General features: G+C 35.1%; 1 protein-coding gene across 1 annotated transcript in view; it reads right to left on the bottom strand.

Moving 5' to 3' along the window:
• Nucleotides 1-16,017, bottom strand: part of NT5C3A (5'-nucleotidase, cytosolic IIIA) — a 41,042-nt gene continuing 25,025 nt past the window's right edge. The window contains exons 2-9 of the mRNA XM_082662125.1: nucleotides 9,635-9,733; nucleotides 8,243-8,312; nucleotides 7,204-7,250; nucleotides 5,888-5,973; nucleotides 4,337-4,426; nucleotides 2,813-2,975; nucleotides 2,009-2,209; nucleotides 1-1,094 (exon numbers count right to left, since the gene is read on the bottom strand). Coding sequence (XP_082518251.1) covers nucleotides 993-1,094; nucleotides 2,009-2,209; nucleotides 2,813-2,975; nucleotides 4,337-4,426; nucleotides 5,888-5,973; nucleotides 7,204-7,250; nucleotides 8,243-8,312; nucleotides 9,635-9,733 — 858 coding nt within the window. The 3' untranslated portion in view covers nucleotides 1-992. The remainder of the gene's footprint in view (nucleotides 1,095-2,008; nucleotides 2,210-2,812; nucleotides 2,976-4,336; nucleotides 4,427-5,887; nucleotides 5,974-7,203; nucleotides 7,251-8,242; nucleotides 8,313-9,634; nucleotides 9,734-16,017) is intronic.

Raw genomic sequence — 16,017 nt, 5'->3', positions numbered from 1 at the left:
ACCATTATGGGGCAGCCAAAACTCAGAATGGGAAGTCAGACTGCACAGAGGAATGTCAGTTCCTAACCCTGAAGTACTCTGTTTTAGTCAGCATGAGACCCAGCTATATTTTGTTTTCTGCCTATGGCTGTTTCTGAAACGCTTAGACTTTCAATATAGTACTTCTTTTACTAATATTTTCAATGGGGGAAAATAACTTTCCTAGGCCCCATTATTTTCTGAAGGACAGATTAAATTTTCTCTGCAAAAATCTTTTTATTTTTATAGTGTGTAAATCTGAAAATAATCTAAATAGCCACTATGACAAGGACATTAGGATTCATACATCACACACAAAAACATGGCAGGTTTTGCTGAATGAATAATAATAGTCTTGACAGTTAAAAAGGCTTTTCATTTCATTTTTATCATCAGTGCTTCAATATAGAACATTTTGTAATGATTAGTGGCATGTAGATACCAATAGATTTTTTTTCAAACATCAAATGCCAATATTTTTTGGTAAATATCGATTTTCACCGAACAAAATAACCAAACGTAACACAACTTTAGGAGATGGTTAATACCATCAGCATAATTCACCCAAATTATAAAAATGACAACACTTAAAATCATGCACGTTATTTCACCATTTCATAAAACTTTTTAAACGTCTACAAACTTTCCCAATGTAAAAAGACTTCTCAAAAATGTCATAATAACATTCAGCTACAAAATTCACTATGGAAATGTAGGGAGTTATTCTTCAAATTTTTGCTCTAAGTATTTTTTTAATCTGTTAAAAAATATAGTGAGGAGTGTGTTGAGAGAGATGGAGAAAAAGGAGCTTCCAGTTGATGGATTCGATAAATCTGAAAATACTTCAGTAATATAGAGGAAAAACTTCAAGATCAAGAATATATTATAAATAAAATCTTTTAACAGATGAACAGATGAGCAGCTCTTGCATCAATTGTACCCACAGGTGAGAGGTCTTCTTGAAGAATGCTTGTTTATAGAATCTTCTGTAAGATAGAGTTGGCTACATCCAATGATTCATCTTTTACTAGAACAATATCGTAAGAGTCCATGTACTTTTCTAAAAGCTCATCCACCTAATCAACAACCAAAAAAATCACAAAAATTAAATTAATATGCAGGGGGGAGAAGTAAATAATCTCAGTATAAATCTCACTGCTATGTTAAATCTTTTGGGTAAAATGTTGTAAATTAATTTGCTTTCATAAAACCTTTGAAATGAAGAAATACTTTCAAAATTTTAAAACTCATTGACATAGGAAGTTTCCCACATGGTGGCTTTTCTTCTGAAATGATTTCTCTCTAGCCCAGTGGTTCTCAACTGGGGAGATAGTGCCCAAGGAACATTTGGCAATGTCTAGAGACATTTTTGATTCTCAACTAGGGAATGATATGGGCTTCTAGTGGGGAGAGGCCAGAGACGCCTCATTTAGAATGTACACTCTCCCTCCCCTATAGCATGCATATGTACATACCAACTCCTTTAATCATCACCAAAGTAAAGGGATAAAGAGAAATCAAAATGTCTCTAAAATAACTGGGGCTTCCCTGGTGGTGCAGTGGTTAAGAATCCACCTGCCAACGCAGGGGACACAGTTTTGGGCCCTGGTCTGGGAGGATCCCACATGCCGCAGAGCAACTAGGTCCATGCGCCATAACTACTGAGCCTGCGAGCCACAACTACTAAGCCCACGTGCCACGGCTGCTGAAGTCTGCGCGCCTGGAGCCTGTGCTCCACAACAAGAGAAGCCACCGCAATGAGAGGCCCGTGCAGTGCAACAGGGAGTGGCCCCCGCTCGCCGAACTAGAGGGCCGGTGCGCAGCAACGAGGGCCCAGCGCAGCCAAAAATAAATAAATTAAATAAATAAATTTAAAAAAGAAAAAGTCTCTAAAATAACTACTTTCTCAGGCACCTTTGGTAACGATTGTCTATAAAGTTTTATCCTAATTTTTTTTCTAAAGAAAATTAAATCACATCTATATACTTACTCTATCATTTAGATATCCAATTTTCAGAATGTGTTCAACATTGGCTACTCCATCTGCCATTTTTAAGTCCCCTTGGGAGTCTCCCAGCAGAATTATGTTGCTATTGTTTTTTAGTTGACTGAAATATTCCGTATTCTTCAAGGATCCATCATGTTTGTTAAACACATGAATTAGTTCTCCTTTAAATCCTCTGAGCAGCCCCTGTTAAAAATATAAATCCTCTGAAACAATAGGTTCTGCAAGTTCTACTTGTTGCATTTTTACATTCATGATAGGTAAGAAGGGCTCTGAGAAGTTAATTACTTCCTAGAGACCACTTTGAATGCATTGAAAACCATTGAAAAACCATTGAAAACCACTGAAAGCACAATGCTTTGAAAACCCAATTTTTACTTTTCATTTGTTTCCCAACCAAAAGGTCTCATTTTATGTATGTCATAATATATTGTCTTTCTTAGAACTCACTCAAATAATGTCAGTTCCAATTCACTTTTTTTCCCCATCTATGGATATTAAGGGTTCAGAACTGCTGCATTAAATTACTTTAAAAGAAGTTTTACTAATTTTATTATTAGTCTGCAGCTTCAGAAACAGAAGGGTATATTATTATTTTTTTTTTGGTATATTATTTTTAAAACATGGATATAGATATAACCCTGGGAGAGATGATGATTTCCAGAGCAGGCCTATCAACTTGGCCTAGTTTAATGAATATACATTAAATAATAAATTAAAATGCATTTACACGATTAAAATATTTTCTGATACTAAAATTGATCATGAAGAATGATTTGCTATTCTTACATTGTCATCAAAATCCATGAAGTTGGACACTACTTTGACATTTGGATAATAAACACCAGCTTGACGGATAACCTCCTCTAGTACATCACCGATACCAGCTGAGAATATGAACACAGGAATACTGTACTGTTGCAGCTTATCAAAGAAATTCTCATATCCTTCCCTGTAAGATGGAGGTAAGAAGTGAGTGTTAAAGAGCAAGGTATATCTCCCTTTCACCTAGAAGTTATAAAAGCTAAATATTTCTACTTGATGCTATGGTTCATTTATATTCTCATTTCAAAATACTGCCCAAGAGGGCTGTTACTGTTGTCTGTGACACTACTGCAAGTTTTTCAAACTGGTTAGCTTTTTATCCTCGTTTCAATAAATTCTAACAGTACAAATTAGATGATTTTAGACTTGCACTGAATATGGATATAAACCTACAGTTCAGAATGTATATCATTTTACAGCAAATAATTGAAGCACACCTTGAAAAACCCACAAAAGGTGAGCTGGAAGACCTCCTGCTTGTCATCTTGCTCATCTACTCCTTATTGTAAGAAAAGCAGAGTGGTGTATTCTCTTTACATCTGGCATCTCTCTTACCTAAGATGTGGCAGCCATAGGTAATGTCTTGATCTTAAAATCAAAACTCATTTTACTCTTAATGCACTATAGGTTAAGCTGCCTACAAAGGAATGAAATACTTACTAGCTGTCCTCACACTCTTTCTGACAATTTAATGCTTTGCTCCTTAGAAGCAGATTACCTTAAAATGTAGCATCATCCAAAAAAAAAAGAGAAAAAAAGAAATATCATCATATTCACCCAATGAATTGAAAAATTTAAGAGGTGGTAAACAGTACTGAAAATAAGCTTAAAAATGTTTATAGGGCTTCCCTGGTGGCACAGTGGTTGAGAGTCCGCCTGCCGATGCAGGGGACGCGGGTTCGTGCCCCGGTACAGGAAGATCCCACATGCCGCGGAGCGGCTGGGCCCGTGAGCCATGGCCGCTGAGCCTGCGCGTCTGGAGCGTGTGCTCCGCAACGGGAGAGGCCACAGCAGGGAGAGGCCCGAGTACCACAAAAAAAAAAGTTTATATAATTCATATATTACAGATATTTTTATTACCTGCTAAAACATATTCGCCTTTCCTAGAGATAGTAGTTTTCAAGGGGAGTTTGAGAATTCAGAAGGCAGATCATGTAACAGAAACGGACTTATGAGCTTAAAATCCTTTTCAAGTTGATTTATAAACATTCCTTTCATATTTCATGTCTTTCAAAAGTATTTTGCTAAAATATTTCAAAATGGTCTTGGTTTCATAAATTTTTAAGTTAGTCTTGAAATTACCTAATATGTCATTCTGCATTCCTTATCTTACCACTGTTTTATGATAGGTGGCATATTTTGGATATGTTTTTATATGTGATATTTTATAGATTATTTTAATAAAAAAACACACTTGAATACATATATAACAACAGTTCAAGTCCACAGACAATTAACAACAACAAAAAAAACACCCGAGAAACTTACTTGAGCATAATGTCAGATTCTTCCACAATTTCTTTAAGTTTGGCTTTTGGTAAAGCCTGTTCAACAAGCAAACCATGTGATTTAGTATACCTGGAAAGTATAAAGAGAATATCAATTATCAAAGAAAAAGAGAATATCAATTAAAGCAAATTAAGACTATTATCCTTATTAAAAAGCATTCTTCAGTATGAGAAAATGAGCATTTCATTTATCGTAATTTTGAATTTAAATTTTAGAGATTTAAATTCATCACTAATGAATGTTATACCCCACATGTCTCGAAATGTGATATGCATGTTCTTACTGTATTTCCCAGTTCTCAAAGTCTGGTTTAATTTAAATGTGTTAATAAGATAATGAAAGGATACAAGGTGTAACTCTGTCCTCAGTCTACAGATAAAACTGAATTGAAGCTAGGGAGGCAAAATCATTTCTCTGATTGAAGTGAGAATTAGAGCTAAGCCATTTTTTCCCACCTGTTTGTGGTCTGAATTTTCATGAAGAGCCGAAGTACTGAAGATGTTGCCTAGTGAGCCGGAGAAAATTCTTGCTATGGAAATTTTTATATATAGGTGCTTTGTAATTACATAAAACCACCTATAATTATAGCATCTCAGTATAATAGGCCTTTAGAACCTCTCTAGCTGATATCTAAAAATCCACCTATAATCCTAAGTGACCCTCCTCTCTGAGTCAGCTCCCATCATGTTAGTGAGCTCATTCTCCCAGGGAAGTTTATACCATTGCTAGAAAATTCTAATTGCTGGACAGTCCTTTCTTTCATCATGTTGAAATCAGTTGGCTTAAGCCTTCCAAGTCTAGTTCTGTTTCGAGAGGCATGTAAAGTCTAACCTCTCTTCAGTGTTTCATACCATAAACACTAATTAAGTGTGCAACGTATTCAGGTTAGGTAATGGGATAATGAAAACCAGTAACATCATTCCTAGTCTCTTGAGACTAAAACCACAAGTTGTTGCTTCTCAAATCAAAGCATCCTCTCTATTCCTTGAAATCTTCCTCAAATGGGATGGCTCCAATTCCTGTGATTATCTTAGTGGACTCCTTTGACACAGACTGAGTTTGTCAACATTTCTCTTAATAGCATTCTCCCAGGACTCAACACAATGCTTCCACTGTGGTCTGCTTGGAATGCTGCATTTTGATTAATGCGACCAACATCAGAGGCTCATTTCTCAGTAACTATGTCACCTGCTGGCTCCAACTAAGTTCAGAGTCAACTTAAATCCTAATTCTTTTTCTTTATACATTCAGCCACATCTGTCCATATACTTAAAAAATTTTTCTTCTTTTTAATTTAAGGCTTGAGTGCAGGATTTAAATTTATTCCCACTGATATTCATAGTAACAAAACAAATTCTAGACTGTTGCAGTGATTAGAGAATTTGAGTTCATTTTGTCATATTTAATCACTGCTCTAACTCACTGGATAATCTATGAATCTATTTATATACAGTACAGGGGAAAACCATTAGTTGTAACTGTAATGTTATTTTATATTTTTAAACCTCCCATCACCCAATACACACTTACCACTCTACTATATAAGGGTACTTCTCTTCTACAGTAAGAACAGGATCAATTTCAATAGCATAATACTTTTCCTTTAGTTGCAGTAACTAGAAATAAGTGAATAACAATCATTAAGACTACAAAGTTGTCATTAAGCTGCTTAGTTTTACAGAAAGCAAAACAATGTAAGCAAGTGTTTTCCACAAACTGCTTTATATGGTAAAGATTAGATCATGCCTAACTAATGCATAGATCCACTGAAGACATCTTTGTTGGTCTTAGTTTACATATAACTAAATATACCTGCAAAAAGTTACCTTGCTTTTTCAGGGGCTTCCCTGGTGGCGCAGTGGTTAAGAATCCGCCTGCCAATGCAGGGGACACAGGTTCGAGCCCTGGTCTGGGAAGATCCCCCATATCGCGGAGCAACTAAGTCCGTGCGCCACAACTACTGAGCCTGCACTCTAGAGCCCGTAAGCCACAACTACTGAGCCCGTGTGCCACAGATACTTAAGTCCATGTGCCTAGAGCCTGGGCTCTGCAACAAGAGAAGCCACCTCAATGAGAAGCCCGCGCACCGCAACAAAGAGTAGCCCCCACTCGCCGCAACTAGAGAAAACCTGCGTGCAGCAGCTAAGACACAACATAGACAAAAATAAATAAATAAAATAAATAATAATTTTAAAAAAAGTTACCTTGCTTTTTTAAAGTACTTTCAGGTCAGTAATTCGGTGAAACCAGTAATCAAATTATCACTACCAAAAAACTCTTGTTCTCCTATGAAAGTATTCAATTTGATTCATATTTGGAATCTTATTTGTTAAAATAGACACAGATAGACACTTACTCAAGGAAGTAGAGAACTGAGCCAGTTTTCTGATCAATTTAAGGGGACAAAATACATAAAACGACAGTACTTTTTTTTGGCTGCAAGGCTTGTGGGATCTTAGTTCCCCAACCAGAGATCGAACCTGTGCCCCCTGCATTGGAAGCTCGGAATTCCAACCTCTGGATGGCCAGGGAATTCCCATCACAGTATTTTTGTTTTAATTCTCCAGTTAATGTAAGGACACCAGAATATTTTGGTAATCTATTAAAAGTTTCTCATGTAAGTTTTATTGTTATTGTTAAAAAGTTACTGTTAATTTTTTCATTAAAATAAGTTGGGAGCACATAGTCCATACAATAAACCTAAGATCTGTGAGTGTTTACTATGTGCCAGATATGGCTATAAACACCTTGCAACCATTCTTGTTTGTATGAATGAACCTGAAAAAATTCTCAGCAAAAAGGGTAATGAAGTTTTTGAGTAACTCTGGATTATAGTTAGTGTTTACCTTTTCTCGACATTCATCTGTAATTAGCTTACAGTTGTCAATGACATCTAAAGAAAGAAAGCAAACTAGGCATTAAAAAAAATACTCTGAACTATATTCAATATCCTGGGAAAAACCATAATGGAAAATAATATAAAAAAGAATGTATATATATGTATAACTGAGTCACTTTGCTGTACAACAGAAATTAACTAAACATTGTAAACCAACTATACTTCAATTAAAAAATAAATTTAAAAAAAGAAAAGAAATACTCTGATGCTACTAGTTCTATAAATAACTTATTACTTTTAACTTAAATGCCAAGTCAAGTAGCATGGTCATTACAACTTTTGGTGTTAGTGCTGTAATTCACATGGCATTCCTAGAGAATCTAATGGTTTTAAAATCTAAACCTTGGATCTAAAGCTTTTTTCCTACATTTGGGATTACTTGATTAGAAATTCTCCAGAGAGGAATTACTGGGCCAAAGGGTACAATTTTTAGTAGTTTTTAAAAATAAATTATCAATGATTTGTCAAATTACACATGTTCCAACAGTTAGTGAGAGGGCTTATATCAGGTTAAAGAGTATTATTTTAAAAACTCACTGCCAAGTTTGGAAACCAAAAAAGGTATATTATCCTAACAACAGATTTTAACTGGATATTTATTTAGTAACTCACTCTTTTACTTAGTTTATCAATGACACAAAAATTTAGTAACATTCCTAGAAAACACAAAGCATTTGATAAATCTGTTTCTTTAGGCTAATTCAAAGTTTAAATTCATTTAAATATTTCCTGAGTAGACCACATTTGGGAGAAAAATTTCAGAAGTCTTCATTCCTCTTGCAACCAAAACCATACAGGAAAACAGCCATTTACGTAACATGGGGAAATCAAATCCTAAAAATATAATAATAAAATAATAAGGCTCCCTCACTTTCAATGTCCATAAAGAAGAAAAAAACCCAAGCAATCTCATAGATAATACAGGTAGAAAAGGAATTTAAAATAATGATTAATTTCATAAATTTGATTATGAATGCCACACTTACTATGACATGATGGGCATCTTTTCCCTCTGTAGGAAAATCGACTCAGTGTCATATCAAAGTCTGTTATTATCTGTAAGAAAAGGGAAAAAGGCATTATGAAATTACAGCCACCAAGGCCAGACACTTAATGCACATTTCCTAGAGGCATAAGACTGTGTTCCATCCCTGCCCTCCACTGTAGGTTATTCGGTCTACACTGAGATTTCTAATGCAGTTCATATATCAAGTCCTGAGAATTTCCATAACTACAAGGTGAACCTTAAGTGCCCCAGCACTGTCGCCAAATAAAATCTGACTAATCGGTATAGGAATTTGCACTCACAGGTAATATGGTTACTATTCCTGACAGCAATAAAACATTGCACAATTTCAACCTACTTGGTCAATGTACAAAAATGCAGTGGAAGCAAACTATATGAAGCTTTTCATTATTGAAACTGTTACATTCTTGAGTTAACTTGTCTATTTAGGTAAACTCTACCAATGAATGAATGATACGTAGCAACAGTTTACCAACTCTTGAAACTTAGGAGACTGGGCTAAATATTTTTTCAGAAATGTTTAAAAAAAAGAGTAAGTTTTTACTGAATATCCAGACTGTTGATTTAATTTACACATAAAACATTCCTTTAAAAAAAAAAGGAAAGAATTAAAAAAAAAGTTATCTATCTCCTAATAAAGTTACATTTTACTTTGAACTACTATGATTTATTTTATTTAAAAAATTTTTTTGGCTGCAGTGGGTCTTCGTTGCTGCACGCAGCCTTTCTCTAGTTGCAGCACACGGGCTACTCTTCATTGCGGTGCGCGGCCTCCTCATTGCGGTGACTTCTCTTGTTGTGTAGCATGGGTTCTAGGGCGTGCAGACTTGAGTAGTTGCGGTGCGCGGGCTCAGTAGTTGTGGCGCACGGGCTTAGCTGCTCTGCAGCATGTGGGATCTTCCCGGACCAGAGCTCAAACCTGTGTCCCCTGCATTGGCAGGCAGATTCTTAACCACGGTGCCACCAGGAAAGTCCTGAACTACTGTGATTAATTAAATTAAAAGAACAACTTGAAACTGTACACATTTTAAAGAATATTATATTATTAATATTAATATTTTACTTAAGATGGTTTAATACTTATGCATATCACTAGTTAGCTTAGCACTTAATATTAAAGAAAAGCTAAATTTATCTCAAGGCTACTAATTTTGTTTGTTTCCAGTGGGTCATTCTGAGTATTTTAGACCAATTCTAGATATATCTCTTAGATTTTACATTCCAAAAGGATGGGCGAAGCTTGCTATCGAAACTTTCTTTACTTAGATTGTAGCAACACATAGGATGAATGAGTCTGCTTGAACATGAAAAATAAAGGTTTAATACTTAAGGCTTCTTGATAATTATTCACCTGAAGTTTGGCAGCTCCTCCTTTGATAAGACCACAGATAATTTCTTCTACTCTTGTAGGATTCTTGATGCGAACTGAATTTTTCTGGAATTCTGGCATCTAAAAATCAAAGAAATTAATTAACTATTTTTAATTCCTTTTTCCCCAGGTTCCTTTGATACTAAGCAGAATAATATAAAAAGCTTATATTCTTTAAAGATGTAAAAATGTTGGGGCATTATTTTTAAAAAAGCAAACCACCATATCAAGTTGCCATTTATACAAAAAATTTTAAAGCACATCAGTAGTTTCCATCTAGAAGATTAAGGCAAAACTACATTTGTAATACATTATCAGAAAATGCAATTTTTCTAATTATAAAAGTCATGCATGTTTACCACAGAAAAAAAACAAAATATAAAGAAATAAAAATTGCCTGTAATTCTACTGCCCAAGGATAAACAAGTAAACATTTAAATCAATTTTCCATTATTTTCATTTTTATGATTGCAATCATGCATGTATATGCACATAATTTATCTCATTCTCATTACACACTTTTGCACCTGGCTTTTTTTTTTTTTAAGTAAATACCTTAGTTCTAACAGTACTTTTTTTAAAAAAAATATTTTATTTATTTTTGGCTGTGTTCGGTCTTCATTGCTGTGCGCGGGCTTTCTCTAGTTGAGGTGAGCAGGGGCTACTCATCAATGCGGTGCACGGGCTTCTCATTGCAGTGGCTTCTCTTGTTCTGGAGCACGGGCTCTAGGCACGCAGGCTTCAGTAGTTGTGGCACGTGGGCTCAGTAGTTGTGGCTTGCGGGCTCTAGAGCGCAGGCTCAGTAGTTGTGGCACATGGGTTTAGTTTGCTCCACAGCATGTGGGAATCTCCCTGGACCAGGGCTTGAACCCGTGTCCCCTGCACTGGCAGGCGGATTCTTAACGACTGCACCACCAGGGAAGTCCTTGCATATGGCTTTTTGAAATTAATATTAATGTATTTAATTTGAAAAGTTGCTTCAAGATCTTTGCTTCTTTACTGTACTATATCCCCCTAAACTTCATTGTTCTTGGCATCAATTTTACAATGGACTTATTTCAAGTTAAGACCCTACTAGGTATTAGACCACCTGGGCTTAGAAGCTGCCACTAGGCTGGTTTATGCAGGCTTTAGTTTTGCTCAACAATTTAATGTTATATAAATATTGTTTCTCTTTTCTACTATATCACAGATATAATGAAATTGATCAGAGTTTGATCAGAGTAAAATCAGCACCAGCACAGTGCTCTTACAGCTGTACAAGAAGACTGGGGGAAGGAAACTATGAATCATTTAATAGTCAGCTCACAGTATAAAACGAAAGTGAACCTCAAATCAAGATTCTATAGTGGTTTGTATCAGATAATATTTATTTACTTTATATCCTATTATTATGGGTGTGTTATCACCAATATTAACATATTTCATGTGTGTTATGGACACAGTTATGAAAAATTCCCCAGACCTTGTATCTCTGCTACAAGAGAGTCTGATCAGTTAAGTCTATTAGGTCCCATGTTGTCGCTACATAATGGACAAAATTGGAAAATCAGAAAAAAAGCTAAAATGTTTTCCTAAGACTGGAGGATGAATACAGAGAGTACAGGAAAGAGAAGTGGGAACATTAAATTTTTCTTCATGAATGAAAGACCTGGACTTATAATACACTTAATTTTAAAAAGCCGTATTTAAATAGGATAGGATAACCTGCAATGCAATTAACCTTCACACAGTGATCTTTTTAATTTAAAAGGACTTTAAAGGGTTTCAAAAGAATAAAGAAGGTTATTTAAATCATCTAAATACATCACTATTTTATTTTGATTTTTTAATAGATGAGAAAAACCAATAGGCATTTGTCCCTACATTCCTTTTTTTCATTCACTAATATCCATTCACTTGTTTTATAAATACTTACCATGTGTCTACTTTGTGTCAGACAGGAGAAGCTAGAGATATGATGACATGATGCTTATACCGTTTTCTTGTTGAGTTTTAGGAATCACTGCTGTTTTGGAATATCACTTTTGTTGTTCCCTTACAAATACCTTAGCTAGTAAATGATCCCCTGACTAAAGTCTGCTCTTACTTCTGCCTTAACTGGCAGATGCATAACAACCAGCATATGCTTGATTCGATAACTAACCCGTTGATGAAAGCAATAGAGGGTATATGTCACCTACTGTATTTTCGCCAAGAAAATTAGACATTTTGTTTCAGTGTGATACTGAGGAAGATGTCCTGCCTCAAGCAAGTTACATATTACATTTAATTTTTTTTTTTTTTTTTTTTTTGGCGGTACGCGGGCCTCTCACTGTTGTGGCCTCTCCCGTTGCGGAGCACAGGCTCCAGATGCGCAGGCTCAGCGGCCATGGCTCATGGGCCCAGCTGCTCCGCAGCATGTGGGATCTTCCCGGACCGGAACACGAACCCGCGTCCGCTGCATCGGCAGGTGGACTCTCAACCATTGCGCCACCAGGGAAGCCCCAATACATTTAATTTTAAAAAGCCATGTTTAAACAGGACTTCAAAGTAGGCTGGTTTCTGCTAGGCTAAACAACTATTAGATTGGTTTATTTGACAGTGAAAATAAAGAGAACCAATGGCTAGAGGCATTCATATTCCTGCTTCTGCACAAAATATAACCATTCATTTTCAGATAAATGAGTAGCGAATACTCAAACAGTACTAGGGTGAAATACCAGTGATTAAAACAGATGGAAGGGCAGCTACTTTCTCCAGAGAACACGACAGGATGGAGGACACCGGCGTTAAGAAATAAAAAAATTATAATTATACTTGCCTTGGACTATATGGTAATACACCACACACACCCCTTTCCACAGTACACATACAATATTACTAAAGTATATGATAAATACTTCTCAGGAACTTGAGATATTGGACATTTTACTCAAATATTTTAGAATACAGCCTAGGAAATACAATTTTATATATGAAATTTGTCAATGAATATCAGAATATCAGAACATTATGAAGCACACTACAGGAGTATGCATTTCATCATATGTCACATACTTTTGTTACCTCCTCAAATCCCTTCCTCATATTCCTCTTGGACAAAATACACCTTCCTCTTTGGTGGTACATAAAATAATGATACTTGAAATTTGAAGGGCAAGTTATTTTAAATTTTTTGAAAACTTTCCAATTTGATAATACAATTTTATGAAAAATAAGGGGCTAAAAATTTCCATCATTTGTGAGCAAAAGAAAACAAATTCATTTTCTAAGGCTATAATATAAAATGTTAGGGAGGGAGCGAAGCTTTCCTGACAAGAATCAGGGTATTCTGGTTGACTGGAGCCTAATCTGAAGCAATGCTAAAGATATCTACGGAAAACCCAAAATATACTTATTCTGGCTGATCTTTAATATATCGTATTTGTACAGATGAAATGAATTCCTAATTATTAGTCTACTTACATATTCAGAATGCATGATTTCTAAAGAAATTGATTGCAAAGTTATATAGTTTTGTTCACAACCCTATAGCAATATTACAGTGTTTGATATTATCTTATGGATACACTGAGATGATATAAATGAATATCTGCACAGTAGTCACAAAACTGTCCTAAGGATGTCTACCTGTAATTTTCCTAAACACGGCCACATCAAAATTAGTTTGAATTACTTAAGAATCTTTGTCTGAAGCTCTCAGGGAAAATATTTTTTCTTTGTTTTCCAATGTTCAGATATGGTACAAGCAAAAGTCTTCATTACTGGTACAAAGGAGTGGGCATTACAATTTTTATGTGATGACATAAAAAGTATAGATTTTTAAAACCACCTATTCAGACTGGTACATTTACTCACTCACATACCTGGATGATTCTATGATTTACTTTGAAGATTATGCACTGCTAAATTTTATCGATAGCTGTCTCTCCTGCCTACCACATATCTGGCCTGTCTCCACATTAAGGGAGTGTAGGCCAAATTCTTTCCTTCATTTACCATATAGTCTTTAACTGTAAGGCATTCTGTTAAGCAGCTCTGTAAAAGATACAGAAGTTTTAGTAAGATATACATCTTATACTCAAATGCATGTTCTCTAACATGGATTATAATACAGGAACCCAAATAACTAATACATTGCCAAGATGTCCAAGTACAATATCAGAGAAACAGAAGAAATTGAGATTACTTCTGCTGGGGTCAAAGGAGGGAGGGCCGATGGAGCTAGGATTTCAGAGTGAAGCAGGATTTGGGTATGCTGAGACTGGGGAGGGGTCAAAGTACAGGGTCTAATGTGGGAAAAAGATAAATAGCTCTGTTTTTCTAGAACTTAAGTGTACATGGAGAAGAGTGTGAGTGTGTGTAAAGTCTGGAAGGAGAGATTTGGACTCAGATCATGAGAAGTTAAGAATAACATCCTAAGGAGATATCAACTTAAAAGATGTATCAATGTTTTTAGAAAAGCAAACCCAAGGTAAAAATTGTGTAAATTCACGCAATGACAGTAAAAAGTATTTAAGTGTATATCATCTTTTGGCTTGTTTTCCTTCAATAGTGTTATTGTGGGTTAACTACATTGCTACTTGCTTCTAAACGAGACACATGTTAGAAGGTTCTAGGATCCAGGTAACAACAAATTATATGGTAAGACTTTCCTATGTCTCTTGTATTCATTTTGGTTAAAAAAAGAAAATCAACTCAAGAAAGAAAATGAGTTTAGAATGATTTAAGTCAGTGATGTTCATGCTCAGTACCAATGAATCAAATGTCAATCATGCAATGGATGCAAAGATCATGTCCAAGTATTAGGCTGAACCATACAAAACTGCCAATATTGGACTATATTTGATGTATTAAAAAAATCAGCAATTTCATATGCTTTGTCCTAACAGCTCTAAGTATACTGATGACAAGCTTAATCAGCACTTTGAGTCAACTTTAACCTCCCATCACATATTGGATGAGGAAAGTTAAATGAGAGATTTACTAATTGTGACACAAAGCTGTTTGCATGCTAAGTTCTGGTTTATAGGCTCAAACCAGAAAAAGAAAACTAGAAAGAAAAAGGATGAAAAAATAGAGAAGAGGAAGAACAACAAAAAGGACAGAAAGAGAAAATACGAAAGAGATCATGGGGCAGTTGTCCTCTTTAAAAGACGGAAACTGTGATTTAAAAAATTTTTATGAATAAGGAGGATGGACATAATTTTCCCCACAAATACAAATAAATGCTACTTACAGAGCTAAAACACTTACTAACATAATATAGGAGATTCACATTCACTGAGTGCTTACTATGTGCTATGAGGTACTTTATATATACTTTTTCATTAAATATGTATAAGAACATTTCAATTATAAGATGAATAAGGTCTGAGGATATAATGTATAACATGGTGATCATAATGTTTAACACTATCACAAAATTGAAATTTACTAAGAGAGTAGAACTCAAATGTTCTCAAAAAAAAAAAAAAGGTAAATTTGTGAGGTCATGGATGTGTTAACTAGATTGGGTAAACTTTCACAAGGTACATGCATATCAAATCATCACACTGTACACTTTAAATATCTTGTAATTTTATTTGTCAATTATATCTTAAAAAAGCTGGGAAAAGATATGAATGAAAACAACACAAGGTTGGTGCTTTCACACCCATTTCTTAAAGGTGAGATGGTTGCCTTCATTCAAGGGTATCACAGCTATCAAGGACTGAGTTAAGATCTGAAGCCAGTTCTGATGCCAAAGCCTATATTTTCCCTACTTCATCCTAATTTCTATAATGCAATGAAAGCTACTGCTGTTCAAGAAGTTTTTAAAAATTCTTAAATGCTGGTCATTTTAATTCAGAGGCCTAAGAGAAAAGATCTCATGTTGTATGATTTAAGTGTGCTGTTGCTGAGCAAGGAAAATTTAGCACAAAAAGGAACGGGGTAATCATTTTATATGCCGAGAAACACTTTAATGCACATTATATTTCAAGCAAAAAGAATTCCAAAGAAATTCAATTCAACAAACATTCGAAGTTCTACTGTGTGTCTAACGTTGGGAAGAAAGATCTGTATACAGTTACAGTCCCATAATTAATTATCTGGTTAGAGACAGAGGTAAAAGTGGTGAAGATTCACCATTAATAAATGGAACTGGAAATATTCAAATACCCACCATTTTCACATGTACAGCAGAATCTTGATTAGGCATTTCTCGGTTATCCAATCTTCTGGATTTTCCCAGGTGATGTCACAGTGAAAGAGAGAGAAAAAAAGTACAAGTGACATACATACATTTTAGTCTCTTCCTTTATGTTAATGACATACCCGGAAGGTGCTTTTGGTTTGACTGAAATACCGAGTTACTGAAGGCATTTTTTTTTTTTTTTCTT

The sequence above is a fragment of the Grampus griseus genome (assembly GCF_964374135.1).
Source record: "Grampus griseus genome assembly, chromosome: 9".
Lineage (NCBI taxonomy): Eukaryota > Metazoa > Chordata > Mammalia > Artiodactyla > Delphinidae > Grampus > Grampus griseus.
This window is presented reverse-complemented; position numbering and strand designations above follow the sequence as displayed.